Source organism: Corythoichthys intestinalis, chromosome 9 (assembly GCF_030265065.1).
Source record: "Corythoichthys intestinalis isolate RoL2023-P3 chromosome 9, ASM3026506v1, whole genome shotgun sequence".
NCBI classification, from domain to species: Eukaryota; Metazoa; Chordata; class Actinopteri; order Syngnathiformes; family Syngnathidae; genus Corythoichthys; species Corythoichthys intestinalis.
This window is the reverse complement of record NC_080403.1, coordinates 26,055,217-26,078,653: the sequence shown is the minus strand read 5'-3', so window position 1 is coordinate 26,078,653 and position 23,437 is coordinate 26,055,217. Positions and strand designations below refer to the sequence as shown.

Below are 23,437 nucleotides of genomic sequence, written 5' to 3'. Positions count from 1 at the left end.
AGGCAACAAGTACAATTCCATCCTCTTCAGAGCCACAAACAACTTCTGAATCGCACACTTCACTCGAAACATTCACTACAAAAGGAACAATCCAAACTACCAATCTTCAATCCACAGACACGATAAGTTCTTCTCCAGATAGTGGTGCATCGTCAGCGCTACCTTCAACAATCCCGCCAATGAGCACTCGGTTTACGGACACAACTCATATTGACTCCGAGTCAACAAGTACAGAAGGAACAAGTACAATTCCATCCTCCTCAGAGCCACAAACAATTTCTGAAGCGCACACTTCGATCGAAACATTCACTACGAAAGGAACAATCCAAACTACCAATATTGACTCCACAGACACAGTTAGTTCTTCTACCGATAGTGGTTTATCCTCAGGGGTACCGTCAACATTCCCCCAAATGACCACTCGGTTTACGGACACAACTTATATTGACTCAGAGTCAACTAGTACAGAAGCAACAAGTACAATTCCATCCTCTTCAGAGCCACAGACAACTTCTGAAGCGAACACTTCGATTGAAACATTCACTACGAAAGGATCAATCCAAACTACCAATATTGACTCCACAGACACAGTAAGTACTTCTACCGATAGTGGTTTATCCTCAGGGGTACCGTCAACATTCCCCCAAATGACCACTCGGTTTACGGACACAACTCATATTGACTCAGAGTCAACAAGTACAGAAGGAACAAGTACAATTCCATACTCCTCAGAGCCACAAACAATTTCTGAAGCGCACACTTCGATCGAAACATTCACTACGGAAGGAATAATCCAAACTACCAATCTTCAATCAACAGACACGATAAGTTCTTCTCCAGATAGTGGTGCATCGTCAGCGCTACCTTCAACAATCCCGCCAATGACCACTCGGTTTACTGACACAACTCATATTGACTCCGAGTCATCAAGTACAGAAGCAACAAGTACAATTCCATCCTCTTCAGAGCCGCAAACAACTTCTGAATCGCACAGTTCATTCGAAACATTCACTACGAAAGGAACAATCCAAACTACCAATCTTCAATCCACAGACAGTGGTGTATCGTCAGCGCTACCTTCAACAATCCCACCAGTGACCACTCGGTTTACTGACACAACTCATATTGACTTCGAGTCAACAAGTACAGAAGCAACAAGTACAATTCCATCCTCTTCAGAGCCACAAACAACTTCTGAATTGCACACATCAATTGAAACATTCAATACGGAAGGAACAATCCAAACTACCAATATTCAATCCACAGACAGTGGTGTATCGTCAGCGCTACCTTCAAAAATCCCGCCAATGACCACTCGGTTTACTGACACAACTCATATTGACTTCGAGTCAACAAGTACAGAAGCAACAAGTACAATTCCATCCTCCTCAGAGCCACAAACAATTTCTGAATCGCACACTTCACTCGAAACATTCACTACGAAAGGAACAATCCAAACTACCAATATTGACTCCACAGACACAGTAAGTTCTACCGATAGTGGTTTATCCTCAGGGGTACCCTCAACATTCCCCCAAATGACCACTCGGTTTACGGACACAACTCAATCGTCTGTTACCAACGTTGGAGCATCAACAGCAACCATGTCTTCACCTTCAGAACCAGCGTTTACATCACAAATAACATTTACATCTGGAGGATCAACATCTGAAGAGCCCATGACAGACTCAACCAGTACAGAATCGACAAGTACAAAATCATCATCATCTCCAGAGCCACAAACAACATCAGAATCTCACACATCAATTGAAATATTCACTACGGAAGGAACAATCCAAACTACCAATCTTCAGTCCACAGACACGATAAGTTCTTCTCCAGATAGTGGTTCATCGTCAGCGCTACCTTCAACAATCCCGCCAATGACCACTCGGTTTACTGACACAACTCATATTGACTCCGAGTCAACAAGTACAGAAGCAACAAGTACATTTCCATCCTCTTCAGAGCCACAAACAACTTCTGAATCACACACTTCATTCGAAACATTCACTACGAAAGGAACAATCCAAACTACCAATGTTGACTCCACAGACACAGTAAGTTCTTCTACCGATAGTGGTTTATCCTCAGGGGTACCGTCAACATTCCCCCAAATGACCACTCAGTTTACGGACACAACTCATATTGACTCAGAGTCAACAAGTACAGAAGGAACAAGTACAATTCCATCCTCTTCAGACCCACAAACAACTTCTGAAGCGCACACTTCGATCGAAACATTCACTACGAAAGGAACAATCCAAACTACCAATGTTGACTCCACAGACACAGTAAGTTCTTCTACCGATAGTGGTTTATCCTCAGGGGTACCGTCAACATTCCCCCACATGACCACTCGGTTTACTAACACAACTCATATTGACTCCGAGTCAACAAGTACAGAAGCAACAAGTACAATTCCATCCTCTTCACAGCCACAAACAACTTCTGAATCGCACCCTTCACTCGAAACATTCACTACGAAAGGAACAATCCAAACTACCAATCTTCAATCCACAGACAGTGGTTTATCGTCAGCACTACCTTCAACAATCGCGCCAATGACCACTCGGTTTACTGACACAACTCATATTGACTCAGAGTCAACAAGTACAGAAGCAACAAGTACAATTCCATCCTCTTCAGAGCCACAAACAACTTCTGAATCGCAGACTTCACTCGAAACATTCACTACGAAAGGAACAATCCAAACTACCAATATTGACTCCACAGACACAGTAAGTTCTACCGATAGTGGTTTATCCTCAGGGGTACCTTCAACATTCCCCCAAATGACCACTCGGTTTACGGACACAACTCATATTGTTTCCGAGTCAACAAGTACAGAAGCAACAAGTACAATTCCATCCTCTTCAGAGCCACAAACAACTTCTGAAGCGCACACTTCACTCGAAACATTCACTACGAAAGGAACAATCCAAACTACCAATATGGACTCCACAGACACAGTTACTTCTTCTACCGATAGTGGTTTATCCTCAGGGGTACCGTCAACATTCCCCCAAATGACCACTCGGTTTACGGACACAACTCATATTGACTCAGAGTCAACAAGTACAGAAGCAACAAGTACAATTCCATCCTCTTCAGAGCCACAAACAACTTCTGAAGCGAACACTTCGATCGAAACATTCACTACGAAAGGAACAATCCAAACTACCAATCTTCAATCCACAGACATCATAAGTTCTTCTACGGATAGTGGTGCATCGTCAGCGCTACCTTCAACAATCCCGCCAATGACCACTCGGTTTACTGACACAACTCATATTGACTCCGAGTCATCAAGTACAGAAGCAACAAGTACAATTCCATCCTCTTCAGAGCCGCAAACAACTTCTGAATCGCACAGTTCATTCGAAACATTCACTACGAAAGGAACAATCCAAACTACCAATCTTCAATCCACAGACATGATAAGTTCTTCTCCAGATAGTGGTTCATCGTCAGCGCTACCTTCAACAATCCCGCCAATGACCACTCGGTTTACTGACACAACTCATATTGACTCCGAGTCAACAAGTACAGAAGCAACAAGTACATTTCCATCCTCTTCAGAGCCACAAACAACTTCTGAATCACACACTTCGATCGAAACATTCACTACGAAAGGAACAATCCAAACTACCAATATTGACTCCACAGACACAGTAAATTCTTTTACCAATAGTGGTTTATCCTCAGGGGTACCGTCAACATTCCCCCACATGACCACTCGGTTTACTGACACAACTCATATTGACTCCGAGTCAACAAGTACAGAAGCAACAAGTACAATTCCATCCTCTTCAGAGCCACAAACAACTTCTGAATCGCACCCTTCACTCGAAACATTCACTACGAAAGGAACAATCCAAACTACCAATCTTCAATCCACAGACAGTGGTTTATCGTCAGCGCTACCTTCAACAATCGCGCCAATGACCACTCGGTTTACTGACACAACTCATATTGACTCAGAGTCAACAAGTACAGAAGCAACAAGTACAATTCCATCCTCTTCAGAGCCACAAACAACTTCTGAATCGCACACTTCACTCGAAACATTCACTACGAAAGGAACAATCCAAACTACCAATATTGACTCCACAGACACAGTAAGTTCTACCGATAGTGGTTTATCCTCAGGGGTACCTTCAACATTCCCCCAAATGACCACTCGGTTTACGGACACAACTCATATTGACTCCGAGTCAACAAGTACAGAAGCAACAAGTACAATTCCATCCTCTTCAGAGCCACAAACAACTTCTGAAGCGCACACTTCACTCGAAACATTCACTACGAAAGGAACAATCCAAACTACCAATATGGACTCCACAGACACAGTTAGTTCTTCTACCGATAGTGGTTTATCCTCAGGGGTACCGTCAACATTCCCCCAAATGACCACTCGGTTTACGGACACAACTCATATTGACTCCGAGTCAACAAGTACAGAAGCAACAAGTACAATTCCATCCTCTTCAGAGCCGCAAACAACTTCTGAATCGCACAGTTCATTCGAAACATTCACTACGAAAGGAACAATCCAAACTACCAATCTTCAATCCACAGACAGTGGTGTATCGTCAGCGCTACCTTCAACAATCCCGCCAGTGACCACTCGGTTTACTGACACAACTCATATTGACTCCGAGTCAAGTACAGAAGCAACAAGTACAATTCCATCCTCTTCAGAGCCACAAACAACTTCTGAATCGCACACTTCACTCGAAACATTCACTACGAAAGGAACAATCCAAACTACCAATATTGACTCCACAGACACAGTAAGTTCTTCTACCGATAGTGGTTTATCCTCAGGGGTACCTTCAACATTCCCCCAAATGACCACTCGGTTTAAGGACACAACTCATATTGACTCCGAGTCAACAAATACAGAAGCAACAAGTACATTTCCATCCTATTCAGAGCCACAAACAACTTCTGAATCACACAGTTCATTCGAAACATTCACTACGAAACGAACAATCCAAACTACCAATCTTCAATCCACAGACATCATAAGTTCTTCTACGGATAGTGGTGCATCGTCAGCGCTACCTTCAACAATCCCGCCAATGACCACTCGGTTTACTGACACAACTCATATTGACTTCGAGTCAACAAGTACAGAAGCAACAAGTACAATTCCATCCTCTTCAGAGCCACACACTTCACTCGAAACATTCACTACGAAAGGAACAATCCAAACTACCAATCTTCAATCCACAGACAGTGGTGTATCGTCAGCGCTACCTTCAACAATCCCCCAAATGACCACTCGGTTTACGGACACAACTCATATTGACTCCGAGTCAACAAATACAGAAGCAACAAGTACATTTCCATCCTCTTCAGAGCCACAAACAACTTCTGAATCGCACAGTTCATTCGAAACATTCACTACGAAAGGAACAATCCAAACTACCAATCTTCAATCCACAGACATCATAAGTTCTTCTACGGATAGTGGTGCATCGTCAGCGCTACCTTCAACAATCCCGCCAATGACCACTCGATTTACTGACACAACTCATATTGACTCCGAGTCATCAAGTACAGAAGCAACAAGTACAATTCCATCCTCTTCAGAGCCGCAAACAACTTCTGAATCGCACAGTTCATTCGAAACATTCACTACGAAAGGAACAATCCAAACTACCAATCTTCAATCCACAGACAGTGGTGTATCGTCAGCGCTACCTTCAACAATCCCGCCAATGACCACTCGGTTTACTGACACAACTCATATTGACTTCGAGTCAACAAGTACAGAAGCAGCAAGTACAATTCCATCCTCTTCAGAGCCACACACTTCACTCGAAACATTCACTACGAAAGGAACAATCCAAACTACCAATATTGACTCCACCGACACAGTAAGTTCTTCTACCGATCGTGGTTTATCCTCAGGGGTACCCTCAACATTCCCCCAAATGACCACTCAGTTTACGGACACAACTCAATCGTCTGTTACCAACGTTGGAGCATCAACAGCAACCATGTCTTCACCTTCAGAACCAGCGTTTACATCACAAATAACATTTACATCTGGAGGATCAACATCTGAAGAGCCCATGACAGACTCAACCAGTACAGAATCGACAAGTACAAAATCATCATCATCTCCAGAGCCACAAACAACATCAGAATCTCACACATCAATTGAAATATTCACTACGGAAGGAACAATCCAAACTACCAATCTTCAATCCACAGACACGATAAGTTCTTCTCCAGATAGTGGTTCATCGTCAGCGCTACCTTCAACAATCCCGCCAATGACCACTCGGTTTACTGACACAACTCATATTGACTCCGAGTCAACAAGTACAGAAGCAACAAGTACAATTCCATCCTCTTCAGAGCCACAAACAACTTCTGAATCGCACACTTCACTCGAAACATTCACTACGAAAGGAACAATCCAAACTACCAATATTGACTCCACAGACACAGTAAGTTCTACCGATAGTGGTTTATCCTCAGGGGTACCTTCAACATTCCCCCAAATGACCACTCGGTTTACGGACACAACTCATATTGACTCCGAGTCAACAAGTACAGAAGCAACAAGTACAATTCCATCCTCTTCAGAGCCACAAACAACTTCTGAAGCGCACACTTCACTCGAAACATTCACTACGAAAGGAACAATCCAAACTACCAATATGGACTCCACAGACACAGTTAGTTCTTCTACCGATAGTGGTTTATCCTCAGGGGTACCGTCAACATTCCCCCAAATGACCACTCGGTTTACGGACACAACTCATATTGACTCAGAGTCAACAAGTACAGAAGCAACAAGTACAATTCCATCCTCTTCAGAGCCACAAACAACTTCTGAAGCGAACACTTCGATCGAAACATTCACTACGAAAGGAACAATCCAAACTACCAATCTTCAATCCACAGACATCATAAGTTCTTCTACGGATAGTGGTGCATCGTCAGCGCTACCTTCAACAATCCCGCCAATGACCACTCGGTTTACTGACACAACTCATATTGACTCCGAGTCATCAAGTACAGAAGCAACAAGTACAATTCCATCCTCTTCAGAGCCGCAAACAACTTCTGAATCGCACAGTTCATTCGAAACATTCACTACGAAAGGAACAATCCAAACTACCAATCTTCAATCCACAGACAGTGGTGTATCGTCAGCGCTACCTTCAACAATCCCACCAGTGACCACTCGGTTTACTGACACAACTCATATTGACTTCGAGTCAACAAGTACAGAAGCAACAAGTACAATTCCATCCTCTTCAGAGCCACAAACAACTTCTGAATTGCACACATCAATTGAAACATTCAATACGGAAGGAACAATCCAAACTACCAATATTCAATCCACAGACAGTGGTGTATCGTCAGCGCTACCTTCAAAAATCCCGCCAATGACCACTCGGTTTACTGACACAACTCATATTGACTTCGAGTCAACAAGTATAGAAGCAGCAAGTACAATTCCATCCTCTTCAGAGCCACACACTTCACTCGAAACATTCACTACGAAAGGAACAATCCAAACTACCAATATTGACTCCACCGACACAGTAAGTTCTTCTACCGATAGTGGTTTATCCTCAGGGGTACCCTCAACATTCCCCCAAATGACCACTCGGTTTACGGACACAACTCAATCGTCTGTTACCAACGTTGGAGCATCAACAGCAACCATGTCTTCACCTTCAGAACCAGCGTTTACATCACAAATAACATTTACATCTGGAGGATCAACATCTGAAGAGCCCATGACAGACTCAACCAGTACAGAATCGACAAGTACAAAATCATCATCATCTCCAGAGCCACAAACAACATCAGAATCTCACACATCAATTGAAATATTCACTACGGAAGGAACAATCCAAACTACCAATCTTCAGTCCACAGACACGATAAGTTCTTCTCCAGATAGTGGTTCATCGTCAGCGCTACCTTCAACAATCCCGCCAATGACCACTCGGTTTACTGACACAACTCATATTGACTCCGAGTCAACAAGTACAGAAGCAACAAGTACATTTCCATCCTCTTCAGAGCCACAAACAACTTCTGAATCACACACTTCATTCGAAACATTCACTACGAAAGGAACAATCCAAACTACCAATGTTGACTCCACAGACACAGTAAGTTCTTCTACCGATAGTAGTTTATCCTCAGGGGTACCGTCAACATTCCCCCAAATGACCACTCAGTTTACGGACACAACTCATATTGACTCAGAGTCAACAAGTACAGAAGGAACAAGTACAATTCCATCCTCTTCAGACCCACAAACAACTTCTGAAGCGCACACTTCGATCGAAACATTCACTACGAAAGGAACAATCCAAACTACCAATATTGACTCCACAGACACAGTAAGTTCTTTTACCAATAGTGGTTTATCCTCAGGGGAACCGTCAACATTCCCCCACATGACCACTCGGTTTACTAACACAACTCATATTGACTCCGAGTCAACAAGTACAGAAGCAACAAGTACAATTCCATCCTCTTCACAGCCACAAACAACTTCTGAATCGCACCCTTCACTCGAAACATTCACTACGAAAGGAACAATCCAAACTACCAATCTTCAATCCACAGACAGTGGTTTATCGTCAGCACTACCTTCAACAATCGCGCCAATGACCACTCGGTTTACTGACACAACTCATATTGACTCAGAGTCAACAAGTACAGAAGCAACAAGTACAATTCCATCCTCTTCAGAGCCACAAACAACTTCTGAATCGCACACTTCACTCGAAACATTCACTACGAAAGGAACAATCCAAACTACCAATATTGACTCCACAGACACAGTAAGTTCTACCGATAGTGGTTTATCCTCAGGGGTACCTTCAACATTCCCCCAAATGACCACTCGGTTTACGGACACAACTCATATTGTTTCCGAGTCAACAAGTACAGAAGCAACAAGTACAATTCCATCCTCTTCAGAGCCACAAACAACTTCTGAAGCGCACACTTCACTCGAAACATTCACTACGAAAGGAACAATCCAAACTACCAATATGGACTCCACAGACACAGTTACTTCTTCTACCGATAGTGGTTTATCCTCAGGGGTACCGTCAACATTCCCCCAAATGACCACTCAGTTTACGGACACAACTCATATTGACTCAGAGTCAACAAGTACAGAAGCAACAAGTACAATTCCATCCTCTTCAGAGCCACAAACAACTTCTGAAGCGAACACTTCGATCGAAACATTCACTACGAAAGGAACAATCCAAACTACCAATCTTCAATCCACAGACATCATAAGTTCTTCTACGGATAGTGGTGCATCGTCAGCGCTACCTTCAACAATCCCGCCAATGACCACTCGGTTTACTGACACAACTCATATTGACTCCGAGTCATCAAGTACAGAAGCAACAAGTACAATTCCATCCTCTTCAGAGCCGCAAACAACTTCTGAATCGCACAGTTCATTCGAAACATTCACTACGAAAGGAACAATCCAAACTACCAATCTTCAATCCACAGACACGATAAGTTCTTCTCCAGATAGTGGTTCATCGTCAGCGCTACCTTCAACAATCCCGCCAATGACCACTCGGTTTACTGACACAACTCATATTGACTCCGAGTCAACAAGTACAGAAGCAACAAGTACATTTCCATCCTCTTCAGAGCCACAAACAACTTCTGAATCACACACTTCATTCGAAACATTCACTACGAAAGGAACAATCCAAACTACCAATGTTGACTCCACAGACACAGTAAGTTCTTCTACAGATAGTGGTTTATCCTCAGGGGTACCGTCAACATTCCCCCAAATGACCACTCAGTTTACGGACACAACTCATATTGACTCAGAGTCAACAAGTACAGAAGGAACAAGTACAATTCCATCCTCTTCAGACCCACAAACAACTTCTGAAGTGCACACTTCGATCGAAACATTCACTACGAAAGGAACAATCCAAACTACCAATATTGACTCCACAGACACAGTAAGTTCTTTTACCAATAGTGGTTTATCCTCAGGGGTACCGTCAACATTCCCCCACATGACCACTCGGTTTACTGACACAACTCATATTGACTCCGAGTCAACAAGTACAGAAGCAACAAGTACAATTCCATCCTCTTCAGAGCCACAAACAACTTCTGAATCGCACCCTTCACTCGAAACATTCACTACGAAAGGAACAATCCAAACTACCAATCTTCAATCCACAGACAGTGGTTTATCGTCAGCGCTACCTTCAACAATCGCGCCAATGACCACTCGGTTTACTGACACAACTCATATTGACTCAGAGTCAACAAGTACAGAAGCAACAAGTACAATTCCATCCTCTTCAGAGCCACAAACAACTTCTGAATCGCACACTTCACTCGAAACATTCACTACGAAAGGAACAATCCAAACTACCAATATTGACTCCACAGACACAGTAAGTTCTACCGATAGTGGTTTATCCTCAGGGGTACCTTCAACATTCCCCCAAATGACCACTCGGTTTACGGACACAACTCATATTGACTCCGAGTCAACAAGTACAGAAGCAACAAGTACAATTCCATCCTCTTCAGAGCCACAAACAACTTCTGAAGCGCACACTTCACTCGAAACATTCACTACGAAAGGAACAATCCAAACTACCAATATGGACTCCACAGACACAGTTAGTTCTTCTACCGATAGTGGTTTATCCTCAGGGGTACCGTCAACATTCCCCCAAATGACCACTCGGTTTACGGACACAACTCATATTGACTCCGAGTCAACAAGTACAGAAGCAACAAGTACAATTCCATCCTCTTCAGAGCCGCAAACAACTTCTGAATCGCACAGTTCATTCGAAACATTCACTACGAAAGGAACAATCCAAACTACCAATCTTCAATCCACAGACAGTGGTGTATCGTCAGCGCTACCTTCAACAATCCCACCAATGACCACTCGGTTTACTCACACAACTAATATTGACTTCGAGTCAACAAGTACAGAAGCAACAAGTACAATTCCATCCTCTTCAGAGCCACAAACAACTTCTGAATCGCACAGTTCATTCGAAACATTCACTACGAAAGGAACAATCCAAACTACCAATCTTCAATCCACAGACAGTGGGTTATCGTCAGCGCTACCTTCAACAATCGCGCCAATGACCACTCGGTTTACTGACACAACTCATATTGACTTCGAGTCAACAAGTACAGAAGCAACAAGTACAATTCCATCCTCTTCAGGGCCACAAACAACTTCTGAATCGCACACATCAATTGAAACATTCACTACGGAAGGAACAATCCAAACTACCAATCTTCAATCCACAGACAGTGGTGTATCGTCAGCGCTACCTTCAACAATCCCGCCAATGACCACTCGGTTTACTGACACAACTCATATTGACTTCGAGTCAACAAGTATAGAAGCAGCAAGTACAATTCCATCTTCTTCAGAGCCACACACTTCACTCGAAACATTCACTACGAAAGGAACAATCCAAACTACCAATATTGACTCCACCGACACAGTAAGTTCTTCTACCGATAGTGGTTTATCCTCAGGGGTACCCTCAACATTCCCCCAAATGACCACACGTTTTACGGACACAACTCAAATTGACTCCGTGTCAACAGACTCAGATTCAACAGAATCTAAAATATCATCCAAACCACAAACCACTGCAACGGGCGGATCTACAACCCCTTATTGTCAAGAAGAAATCTATGGCGATGATTGTAATTATGGACAAAACCTCACAACTCCTGATGTTGGTAAGAAAGACCGTATTTTTATGAATAATTTACCGTCGCATATTCAAAATGTTTGTATCTATGTCTCTCTTACAGATTATTCTGCAATACCTACACGAAAAGCAAATATTACTTTGGATATCAAGATCACGTTTTTGGATGCATATAACGATTTGCTTTCAAATGCCTCAATAGATTTCATCAAAAAGTTGCAAATGGAGGTAGATAGTGTTGTTTTTTGTGTTTTTTTAATGAGTCAATTTCATTGCCTCTCCCATAGTAGAAGTTATCACTTTTTTAACGTTTTCACCAGCACAATTAAGTTTTCCTGGTTAACCTGGATATCATTAAAAAACAACATCTTTTTCAGCTTGAAGTACTTTGCGCCGAAGTTCCACACTTTCAAAAAGTAGTAGTCATCAACTTACTGTAAGTTTACTGATTAAATTTAGCAAATTTCTTGCTTCATTTAATTTATTTTAAATTGGTGTCTTTTTCCCTACTTTAGAGAAGGAAGCGTTATCGACTCAAGCCGAAGGAAGGAGCGCTCCCTGCAGAGTGAACCAAAATTCCAGTTATTCAAAAAGTTCATCATGAAGGTCGACCTTTATTGCATTGTCAAAACATGAAATGAAGCTTGAACTTGGTAAACAATCGTCTGACCTTCTTGACTTTTGTTTTCAGTTGAAAGATCTGCTGACAAAAGCGGACGTCACAGAGTTGCGGTATGTAAGACTGCTGGTTATTTTCCATTTCTATCCAAGGTGTTCTAATTTGTCGTCGAAATTATTTCAGGCCAAGAAGCGTTTTGGCCACGAGCCGAGCTGAGTACGTTTATCAGAACAATGCCACGCAGATCCAGTGGCTCAATGATCAGCTCGAAGGCGAGTTGGTGCGAATCTTCAACGAGGACGACAACATCCAGCAGATCTCTGAAGCATTCAGTGCCAGTGTACTCTTCAAGAAAGTCTCCTCTCCGGTTCCACAGATTATGAGTAAATCACAATTTTTTAAAATTTAAATTTAAAGTTACTGTGCTAAAATAAACCAGTTGCTGTCAATCAGGTATCATGGATCTCCAGCCCTTTATCAACTGCTCATTTAATAATTACACCGCTGAGGTGATTGACGGTCGGTGGCAGTGCGTGGGACCCTGCATGAAGGAGCTGGACTATTGCAATGGACATGGTCAATGCCTCAATGATATTAACGTAGGAGCAGTGTGCAAGTAAGACACTTTGTTGTTGGGCCATTCCATGGAAATATACTTTTTAATACATTTAAATAACAACTAAACTAAACTAAAGATTTAATTTTAGGATTTTGTCATTTTTAGCTGTATTTTGTCAATTTAATTTTCTCTATTTAGTTGTATTTTTTTTTTTTTTTTATTAACTCATTGACTCCATTGACTGCGTTAGACGTCCACTCCAATTTGACCAGGGGAATGACAGCGATCGCTGATGAGTTAGTCATCTTTTAATGGACTGTAATATTCCGACTATAAGTCGCTGCTTTTCTCCTTTATTTTCAATCCTACGGCTTACAGTCCAATGCGGCTTATTTGTTGATTCATTTGGGTTAATTGGGAACACTTTATTTGACAGTAGCAACATAAGACTGTCATAATACCGTCATATTAACAGAATGACACTTTAATGGGCATTACTGAATGCTTATGACAGATATCATTAAGTGTCACCCGACAAATTATGTCACTGGCTCCATTTATGTCCAGCTCGGATCTTTTACATCCATTCAAAAGTGAGATAATTTGCCGGATAACACTAAATGACATCTGCTATAAGCATTCGTTAATGCTCATGACAGTGTCATGTCAAAATTATGATTTTCTTATGGTGCCACTGTCAAATAAAATGTCACCAAATACCATAACTAGAAATTTATGAAACAAATGCAACAGTAACTGCAGAAATAATTAGCACAGAACATGAATTTAAACTGTTATTTACATCTCTATCGCTGCAATGCATGCTAGGAGGCATGTTGGACAATAGCAGTGTTGACAGTTGGTAGCAGCAGAGATTGACTGTCTCCCTCAAGGGAGCAGTGATGGGCAAATGAAGCTTTGCAGCCAATTGATTCAAAGCTTCATGGTGGTTCATTTTGACTTATGACAGTCGTATGTTGTGGCCGTCAAATAAAGTGTTTCCGGTTAATATCTTTGGTATAAATATCTAATAATGCAGTGAGGACAGCTGTGGCTTATAGTCCAGTGTGGCTTATAGTCCTTCTAAAAAAATTTGCATATTGTGATCATTATTTTCTGTAATGTACTGATAAACCTTAGAATTCCATATATTTTAGATTCGTTACACACAACTGAAGTAGTTAAAGCCTTTTATTGTTTTAATATTGATGATTTTGGCAAAAAAGTCAAGAAAACCCAAAAATCCCAATCTAAAAAAAGTTAGCATGTTTCATCCGACCAATACAAAAATGTGTTTTTAAATACAAAAAAAGTCAACCTTCAATTAATTACTGTATATCAGCTATGCACTCAATACTTGGTCAGGAATCCTTTTGCAGAAATGACCGCTTCAATGCGGCGTGGCATGGAGGCAATCAGCCTGTGGCACTGCTGAGGTGTTATGGAGGCACAGGATGCTTCGATAGGGGCCTTAAACTCATCCACAGTGTTGGCTCTGGTTTCTCTCAACGTCCTCTTCAGAATATCCCACAGATTCTCTATGGGGTTCAGGTCAGGAGAGTTGGCAGGCCAATTGAGCACAGTAATGCCATGGTGAGCCACCCATTTACCAGTGGTTTTGGCACTGTGATCAGGTGCCAGGTCTTGCTGAAAAATGAAATCTTCATCTCCATAAAGCTTTTCAGCAGATGGAAGCATGAAGTGCTCCAAGATCTCCTGATAGCTAGCTGCATTGACCCTGCCCTTGATAAAACACAGTAGACCAGTGCTTCTCAATTATTTTCTGTTACGCCCCCCCAAGGAAGACGTAAATGTTTCGCGCCCCCCCCAACTCTCTGCCGCCACTGTAAATAGTATCATTCGTCTATATTACTATTATAAGTACGCCTCAGCCTAACATTGTGTCCTTTTTTTTCTATTAAAGAAAAAAAAGTAACATAGATCAACTTATAATAAAGTATAACTTTTTTAACATTGTGTTGCTTGTAACAACAGAAAAGACTTAACGCGCATCAATTTGCCTGAAGTTAAAAAAAAAAAAAAAAAAAAAAAAGTCACATCCAAACTGTAAAAATACACTCAAGGTACATTTTTGACCATTTGATACTGAAAAATAAAATGTAATAAAATCAGTAAATAATAACAAATTCAAATTGATTAGAAACATTTACTCTTCAGGACAACATGCCAAAAAATTTGACCGAAAAAAAACAAAACTGAATAGAAGGGGGGGGGGGGGGGTCTTTGGACAGAAGGAAAGTTTTTATTTTCGCTGATTCACCACAGTGCTCACTGGTTTACTGATATAACACTGACAAAGCGGGACGATGGTGACAATTGGCAATATTCGGCACATTTTCGCTGAAAAACAATCAAGCGGCTTATCAATGAGATTGAGGTCTAATGTCTTTAAGTGGCGTCTTAACTGATTTGGCTTCTCCGCTATAATCATTTTTAGACTCAGTAAACAGTGGTCTTTCCTCATTTCCCACTATATTAAAAGTCAAAGGCAAACGGCCCGAAAAAAGCGCATTCTCGGCGGCCGAGGGAGAACCGTAGGTGAGGGCGGTGGTCGTGACGATCCCAAGCCGAAAACGGCACTTCTCGGCCGGACACGTGAGAACCGAAGAAGACAGTGGGTCGCTGCGTGAGTCCAGCTCTGCATGAGTCTCTTCCGTGTGCTCTTGCTTACTTCAAAAATACTGCACGCACTTTGAAAATGAGAGCGCCACTGCCACCCACGGAGTGGATGTGCAAGTACACTTTATTCTAGTACGGCAAAAAAAAAAAAAAAAAGCATGTTCCCCGAGGTCACTCGCGCCCCCCCTGGCATCGCTCTGCACCCCCCCAGCGCGCCCCACCATTTGAGAAGTACTGCAGTAGACCAACACCAGCAGCTGACATGGCACCCCAGACCATCACTGACTGTGAGTACTTGACACTGGACTTCAGGCATTTTGGCCTTTTTCTTCTCCCCAGTCTTCCTCCAAACTCTGGTACCTTGATTTCTGAATTACATGCAAAATTTGCTTTCATCTGAAAAAAGTACTTTGGACCACTGAGCAACAGTCCAGTGCTGCTTCTCTGTAGCCCAGGCCAGGCGCTTCTGCCGCTGTCTCAGGTTCAAAAGTGGCTTGACCTAGGGAATGCGGCACCTGTAGCCCATTACCAGCACACGCCTGGGCACGGTGGCTCTGGATGTTTCTACTCCAGGCTCAGTCCACTGTTTCTGCAGGTCCCCCAAGGTCTGGAATCGGCCCTTCTCCACAATCTTTCTCATTTGGTTGTGCAGCGTTTGCTGCCACACTTTTTCCTTCCCACAGGCTTCCCACTGAGGTGACTTGATACAGCACTCAGGGAACAGCCTATTCACTCAGAAATTTCTTTCTGTGTCTTAGCCTCTTGCTTGATGATGTCAATGATGGCCTTCTGGACAGCAGTCAGGTCGGCAGTCTTGCCCATGATTGCGGTTTTGAGTAATGAACCAGGCTGGGAGTTTTTAAAAGCCTCAGGAATCTTTCGCAGGTGTTTTGAGTTAATTCGTTTATTCAGATGATTATGTTAGTAGCTTCTCTAGAGTACCTTTTCATGATATGCTAATTTTTTGAGATAGGGATTTTTTTTTTTTTTTTTTTTTTTGCCAAAATCATCAATATTAAAACAATAAAAGGCTTGAACTACTTCAGTTGTGTGTAATGAATCTAAAATATATGAAAGTCTAATGTTTATCAGTACATTACAGAAAATAATGAACTTAATCACAATATGCCAATTTTTTTAGAAGGACCTATATATGAACAAATGCCGTTTTCGTGTTAAACTTGGTGGGTGGCGGCCGCAGAGGCGTAGCAAGGGTCCCCGGGGGCCCCAGGCAACAAGCAACATGGGGCCCTTCGAGCGTGTGCAAGGAAGGGGGACAGTTGAACTTGGAGCAAATTGCTCCAAATCCAACTTACTTCCCTTACTTGCACATGTGTATGTGAAAAGGCTTTACACATACCGTATTCTACTGACTTGATGGTAAGTTATATTGCTTTTACTTAGTAAGGATAACATTCTGGCACAGAAGTGAATCATGTAACATCTTATCAGTTTGGCTGATCAGTGTGTATGTTGATTCTAAACACTGATTTTATGTTCTAGGTAACATCTTTATGTATGAAGAATCGCTAGCATGCTGCAATGCTGTTAGCAAACGCTAACAAGCTAGTTACAACAAGTCAAGGCAGTTAATTGGTTTAGGACATAAAAATACTACTACTACTACTACTACTAGTCTGCAGTGCTTGTACTACATTAGGACATAAAACTACAGTAACATAGTACACTCACCGCTGTCTTGCTTCCTTTTCTCCTCTTCTGCTTTTTTTGTTTTTCTTTTTTCGCTTCCAGAAAGATAACTTCTCTTCATTTTGCCAATTAAAAAAAGGCCAGATCGCCACCCACTCTCACTCTGAGTCACGTAACTCGCGCAGTAAATGAACACAAAGGTGGGTGGGTGCGAGTGCGCGCTGCGTGCACGTGCAGTCATCTTGGCCATAAAAGTGGTGAAAACTAAGCACTTTACACCGACTCATATGGATGTACTAACATTCGTTCATGGACACACACATCAGTTGGCCGTCCTCTGCTCGAAATGCGCACCTCACGCCTATTCTTGCTCCGAGAATACGCAGCGCTTGTGACGTAGGACAATAGCAGGACTGGTTGCTATGGGAACGTACGCATACCCAAGGAACCTTGCTAAAAGGAGTATTAAAATTGCTAGTAAAATCGTTTAGGATTATTTTAGTTACATATATGTTATATTTTTCTAATAGAGTATTCAACGAGGAATACGATAGACCCATTAATAGACTTTCTTGGAAAAATCACCGTTCTTTAAGTAGTCACATGAATAATGAGGTGGCCTGTGAAAATCAACGTAATATGACTCAGCAAGGACTTTCCAGAGAGTAATTGGTGAGTCACTCTTTAAACAATCATGTGGTGTTAATAGCTGAATGGATTGTCTTAAACATGTATAAATTACATGAGATGGTTAATGCTGATTGGGATTGATAACAGACTCATTAGATAATCTGCCAAATGAATCCATGGTATTGAAACACTCCCAACACTTGTTAGTGCAGTAAAGCTCTGTGTGCTAAATCTGTTGGCCCTCTGGGGGCCCCTGCTGGCTGGGGGCCCCCAGAGGGACGCTACGCCTTTGGTGGCGGGTTATAGTCAGGTGCGCCGTATAGTGCAAAAATTACGGTACTTATTTATTCCACCAATGCTTCATACATATAAATTTAGGGATTAACAGGTTAATACGCAAATACCAATTTTGAAGCAAATGATTATTGTTGTTTCCCTCCTAGCTGCTATTCATCAAAAATAAGCAAGTACTTTGGGCCTCGATGCCAACACTTCCGCTGGGGTCCAGCCTTCTATGGAGCTCTTTTCGGATCGATAGCGGCGGCCCTGCTAATGGCCGCAGTAGTCGCCATCGTCGTCTTCCTGGTTAAACAAAGACGTTGTGGCTCTTGGTAAGTCAATTTCATGGAAATGGTAAAAAAAAACGATGGCAAAAATGATGAATTTGTGTTTTAGGAATAGAGCCGTTTCAACCGGATTTCTAGATTTTGATGAAGACTACTTTGACTTCACCGGCACAGGTATGGAGGGATCTAATGTACAGGGATTTTTTTTCCCCTCATGACATCTTTCACACCTTTCATTTTTTTACTCAGTTGACATTAAATCATAAAAAAAACGATGAACTTCATCAAAGTACAAAATGGCCCGAAGATATCTGATTTTAATTGTTTTTCCCAAAATAATTTAATTCTCGCGAAATTGCTATTGTTTTATTTTATAAAGCAGATGTTTGCCTACAATATATATATATATATATATATATATATATATATATATATATATATATATATATATATATATATTTGTATCTATATACAGTGTATCACAAAAGTGAGTTCACTCCTCGCATTTCTGCAGATATTTAAGTATAGCTTTTCATGGGACAACACTGACAAAATGACACTTTGACACAATGAAAAGTAGTCTGTGTGCAGCTTATATAATAGAGTTAATTTATTTTCCCCTCAAAATAACTCAAAATATAGCCATTTATATCTAAACCCCTGGCAACAAAAGTGAGTACACTCCTTAGAAACTACATACATTCCTAAATGTCCAAATTGAGTGCTGCTTGTCATTTTCCCTCCAAAATGTCATGTGACTCGTTACAGGAGTGCTGTCAGCGTTGCTGCAGAGATTGAAGTGGTGGGGGGTCAGCCTTTTAGTGCTCAGACCATGCGCCGCACTCTACATCAAATTGGTGTGCATGGCTGTCACCCCAGGAGGAAGCCTCTTCTGAAGACGGTACACAAGAAAGCCCGCAAATAGTTTGCTGAAGACATGTCAACAAAGCACATGGATTACTGGAACCATGTCCTATGACATGTCAACAAAGCACATGGATTACTGGAACCATGTCCTATGGTCTGATGGGACAGGCAGGTTTTCTTGTGTACTGTCTTCAGAAGAGGCGTCCTCCTGGGGTGACAGGTATATATATATATATATATATATATATATATATATACACACACACACACACACACACACACACACACACACAGTGGGGCAAATAAATATTTAGTCAACTACTAATTGTGCAAGTTCTCCCACTTGAAAATATTAGAGAGGCCTGTAATTGTCAACATGGGTAAACCTCAACCATGAGAGACAGAATGTGAAAAAAAAAAAAAAAACAGAAAATCACATTGTTTGATTTTTAAAGAATTTATTTGCAAATCATGGTTTAAAATAAGTATTTGGTAAATCCCAAAAGTTCACCTCAATACTTTGTTATGTACCCTTTCTTGGCAATAACGGAGGCCAAACGTTTTCTGTAACTCTTCACAAGCTTTTCACACACTGTTGCTGGTATTTTGGCCTATTACTCCATACAGATCTCCTCTAAAGCAGTGATGCTTTGGGGCTCTCGTTGGGCAACACGGACTTTCAACATCCTCCACAGATTTTCTATGGGGTTGAGATCTGGAGACTGGCTAGGCCACTCCAGGACCTTGAAATGCTTCTCACGAAGCCACTCCTTTGTTGCCCTAGCTGTGTGTTGGGATCATTGTCATGCTGAAAGACCCAGCCACGTCTCATCTTCAATGCCCTTGCTGATGGAAGGAGATTTTCACTCAAAATCTCTGGATACATGGCCCCATTCATTCTTTCCTTTACACAGATCAGTTGTCCTGGTCCCTTTGCAGAAAAACAGCCCCAAAGCAAGATGTTTCCACCCCCATGCTTCACAGTGGGTATGGTGTTCTTCAGATGCAATTCAGTATTCTTTCTCCTCCAATTACGAGAACCTGTGTTTCTACCAAAAAGTTCTATTTTGGTTTCATCTGACCATAACACATTCTCCCAGTCCTCTTCTGGATCATCCAAATGCTCCCTAGCGAACCGCAGACGGGCCTGGACGTGTACTTTCTTCAGAGGGGGACACGTCTGGCATTGCAGGATTTGAGTCCCTGGTGGCGCATTGTGTTACTTACTGATAGTAGCCTTTGTTACTGTGGTCCCAGCTCTCTGTAGGTCATTCACTAGGTCCCCCCGTGTGGTTCTGGGATTTTTGCTCACCGTTCTTGTTATCATTTTGACGCCACGGGGTGAGATCTTGCATGGAGCCCCAGATCGAGGGAGATTATCAGTGGTCTTGTATGTCTTCCATTTTCTAATAATTGCTCCCACTGTTGATTTCTTCACACAAGCGTTTTACCTATTGCAGATTCAGCCTTCCCAGCATGGTGCAGGTCTACAATTTTGTCTCTGGTGTCCTTCGACAGCTCTTTGGTCTTGGCCATAGTGGAGTTTGGAGTGTGACTGACTGAGGTTGTGGACAGGTGATAATGAGTTAAAACAGGTGCCATTAATACAGGTAACGAGTGGAGCCTCATTAGACCTCGTTAGAAGAAGTTAGACCTCTTTGTCAGCCAGAAATCTTGCTTGTTTGTAGGTGACCAAATACTTATTTTCCACTCTAATTTGGAAATAAATTCTTTAAAAATCAAACAATGTGATTTTCTGTTTTTTTTTTCCACATTCTGTCTCTTATGGTTGAGGTTTACACATGTTGAGAATTACAGGTCTCTCTAATCTTTTCAAGTAGGAGAACTTGCACAATTGGTGGTTGACCAAATACTTATTTGCCCCACTGTGTGTGTGTGTGCATATATATACATGTATTTGTATCGAACCGTTTCGGTTCGGAACGGAGGCGTACCGAACGAGTTTCTAACGTAATGTAACCCTTACTTTTATCAGTACATTACAGAAAATATCGGCTGTGAGTCGATCGGGCTACAGTTTCTTTGTGTAGATTATATTTACTCCGTCTTCTCTACTATAATGAGGACCAACACAGTAGGACAGTTAAGAAACTTCAATGGTGCGACAACGTGGCCGCCGCAAAAACACAGTGAAACGCGGGCATTAAAGTCAATCAGCCAATGCACACCAGTCGCAGTGCGGCCGCGTGTACTTTCATCTGTGTGATTTTGACAAAGATGATCCCATTTAACGGTGATTTTATGCAGTTGAGAAATTCCAAAAGGTTCAGAAAGTTTTCATACCACTGTAAGATCCTTAGCACCCTCTGCTGTGAGTGATTTCCACGCCCCTGCTAGAGTTCCGGAAGGTTAAAATCTCCGACAAGTAGGAAGGAGCCTGGCCGTTAATAAAATTAAAAACAAACAGTCAAAGTTTAAAATCATTTCTAAAATAAAATCGAAGCCATTGGAGTGACGATAGCACGGTGATAATATGTTTACGTCTAAAATACAAATTTGTTCTTGTCAAATTGCAACTTATTTCATTGAACATCTGATCTTTTTCACAGAAATGACTAATTATTTGTTTTTTGCAGGACGTTACAATTTGGGACTTGCAGGCAGTTACACAGCAGAGCGCTTCCGGCCATATCTAGAAAACATTGATACATAAATACAGGTGCAGTATTTTCACTTGTCTTTTTTTTTTTTTATTAAAAGGGTGCCATTTGGACATAACAGAGTGGACACTAACAGATGGGACATTTTGTACTGAAGTTAGCCCTCAGCCTTGCTTTAATGGCATAATCGCTAACACAACTTTGGATACTTGATGAGAAATATTTTAATTTTACAAATCCCCCATTTGAAATAATTCATTTCTTTGTTATACAGTAAAGCTTTAACAGAGTGGACACGTTATGATCATCCACACTGAGCGTACTTCATAAAACTGCAAAATTTGATTATTAAATGAGGTAAAAAAGAAATTACTTACCACAGTTGAACTTCCCACCACTGGTGTGATGTTATCGCAGGAGAGTGATGTCATTAATAAATGATTAATAAATAAATGAATACATTTTCTTAAAGGGTCACTAACACATTAGAGTGGACAGTGACACTGGGGACGAACAGAAACCCTTTTTTTCCCGCTCTTTTTTTGAAATCACTACATTTGAATAAAAAAACAACAACACATGATTAAAGATTTTTTTTCTCTACTTATATTGGTTATTTTATAGACTGAATTGGAATGAAACACACTATGGACAGAGCAAAATTCCATAGCAAACTTTTTACTAGAAGTAAAAAGAATTTAAAAAACAGAATTTAGGAGCCTGGACCCTTGAATTTATAATATAGGCCTACAGCAATTGCTAATGCACCTAAAAATAAATTGAATGAGGATTTGTCTAACTTTAGTGAAAGTACAGCATAATTTATACGGGGGACACAAATGGCACCCTACAATTTAATGACCCTTCTGTTTTTCCCAAATGAATCTCACGTGACATTATGTGACTTTTTTGTCTCAGCAGGTGACAACAAAACGGCTCAAAGTGTCAAATGTTACTGATGAAGACAAAGTAAAGGCTAAAACAGTCGATCAATATATAAATTTGAGCTATGTCTTCAGATTGTTGTGATTCTCTTTGTTGTTTTTTTTTTTTAAATGTGCAATAAATGTTCTTTTCCCCCAATATTTACTTTGTGCAATATTTTTTTAGAGATGGGACTTTAACAGATTAATTACAACTAATTTGTGAGGAAAAAAAATGAACGAGTTATCATAATAATAATAATAATAATTGCAGGTTACGTTCCCAACACAGAACCTTTGCATTTCTGACACAGCGACTAAAATGATGCAGACGTTAGCTCAGCTAACAGCTACCAAAATAGAGAAATATGATTAAATCAGCACATTTAATCTAAAAATATGTGTTAATGAAAATATTTATACATAAAATACTTGTCTTTACATGTTTCAGCTTGTTCATTTTCTTCCAAGTTAATTTATTTTTCTGGTACTTTTACCGGAAAAGATTTGCACTTTGCTTTTTGTCTTTTGAGCATTTAAATGTCGGACTGGTACCCCTCGGAAAAAAAAAAAAAAAAAAAAGTCCTAAAATGGCAGTTTAACTTCAGATCT

The 23,437-nt window shown here is 41.2% G+C and overlaps 1 protein-coding gene across 1 annotated transcript; it reads left to right on the top strand.

The window, feature by feature from the left end:
* Positions 1-11,457: 11,457 nt before the first annotated feature.
* On the top strand, positions 11,458-23,129 carry LOC130921932 (uncharacterized). Its single transcript, XM_057846313.1, has 11 exons — positions 11,458-11,778; positions 11,854-11,978; positions 12,128-12,186; positions 12,266-12,356; positions 12,442-12,482; positions 12,553-12,752; positions 12,823-12,985; positions 18,292-18,459; positions 18,524-18,588; positions 21,879-21,961; positions 22,824-23,129. Exons 1-10 carry the CDS (start codon positions 11,592-11,594, stop codon positions 21,953-21,955), a joined length of 1,176 nt encoding a protein of 391 aa, XP_057702296.1. The 5' UTR covers positions 11,458-11,591; the 3' UTR covers positions 21,956-21,961; positions 22,824-23,129.
* Positions 23,130-23,437: the final 308 nt, after the last annotated feature.